General features: G+C 57.0%; 1 protein-coding gene across 1 annotated transcript in view; it reads left to right on the forward strand.

The window, feature by feature from the left end:
* The window catches only part of PLLP (plasmolipin), a gene marked incomplete at its 5' end in the record, with an annotated part of 1,538 nt that extends 1,012 nt beyond the window's left edge, over positions 1 to 526 (forward strand). The window contains 2 exons of the mRNA XM_010084290.1: positions 95 to 214; positions 294 to 526. Coding sequence (XP_010082592.1) covers positions 95 to 214; positions 294 to 407 — 234 coding nt within the window. The remainder of the gene's footprint in view (positions 1 to 94; positions 215 to 293) is intronic.
* Positions 527 to 1,043: the final 517 nt, after the last annotated feature.

Consider the following 1,043-nt stretch of genomic DNA (forward strand, 5'->3'; position numbering starts at 1 on the left):
GGGGCGAGTGGGAGGGTTCCCTGCCCATGGCAGGGGGTGGCACTGGATGGGCTTTAAGGTCCCTTCCGACCCAAACCGTTCTGTGATTCCCCAGCTGATGATCTTCAATGCTGTGGCAACCATCCTGTACGTCACCGCCTTTGTGACGTGTGCGGCCGCTGTCCAGCCCACGTCCTGGCGGCAGTGGGACTACAACCGGAGAGCCGCGGCATCCGTAAGTACCAGCGGGCAGGCAAGGGCCACGGGGCAGGGGTGGTCACTGTGCTCACGGGCGGGGTCTGCTCCTCTTCCAGTTCTTCGCCTGCATCACGATGATCACCTACGGGGCAAGCACCTTCTTCAGCTTCCGCGCCTGGAAAGGGCTGGGCAGCAACGCGGCCACCAGCCAAGTGACTGACCGCGCGTAAGGAGTGGAGAGCAAAGCCCAGACGTGGGTCAGCTCGTGCCAGGCTTGGTGGCTCAGGGTCTCACGTGCCACTGGGTCTCATTGTGGGCCCAGCCTGTGCTAGCAGCGATGGGCAGTACCAGGGGGTGCGGACGCTGCTTTGTGGCCTCTGATGATGCCTCCAGCTGACGCGCCCACAGCACAAACCTACCGGTGCCGTCACCCACAGCCTTGCTGGGAGGACAGGGACTCCTCGCTGGAGGCTGAAGCTCCTGTTCATCTTTGGAGTTCATCCAGATCCCTGCTGGAGCAGCTCCACCGAGGGGGGTCACCCAGTTCAGCTCCTACTGAATTCATACTCCAGTACTAAAGTTCACTAAACCAAGCCCAGGCTCCTGCCTCTGGTCACTCCCAGCTGCAGTGCTCAGTCATTGCAATTAACGCGGTACACAAACAGTGGCAGAGCTGGAGGATGTTGGCTGAGCAAAACATCTAAACTCTTCTCGTATTGATTTCTAACAATTTGAAGAGCAAATATGATGCTTTAAATAAAAATCTTCATAAATCCAGCAACAGAGTCTGTAAATAAATTAAAAAAAAAAAAATCTGCCTTGTGAGAAGGTGCACATCCAGCATGCCCTGGAGGGGAGGGGACAGC

This window comes from Pterocles gutturalis, unplaced genomic scaffold (genome assembly GCF_000699245.1).
Source record: "Pterocles gutturalis isolate BGI_N339 unplaced genomic scaffold, ASM69924v1 scaffold39630, whole genome shotgun sequence".
Classification (NCBI taxonomy): Eukaryota; Metazoa; Chordata; class Aves; order Pterocliformes; family Pteroclidae; genus Pterocles; species Pterocles gutturalis.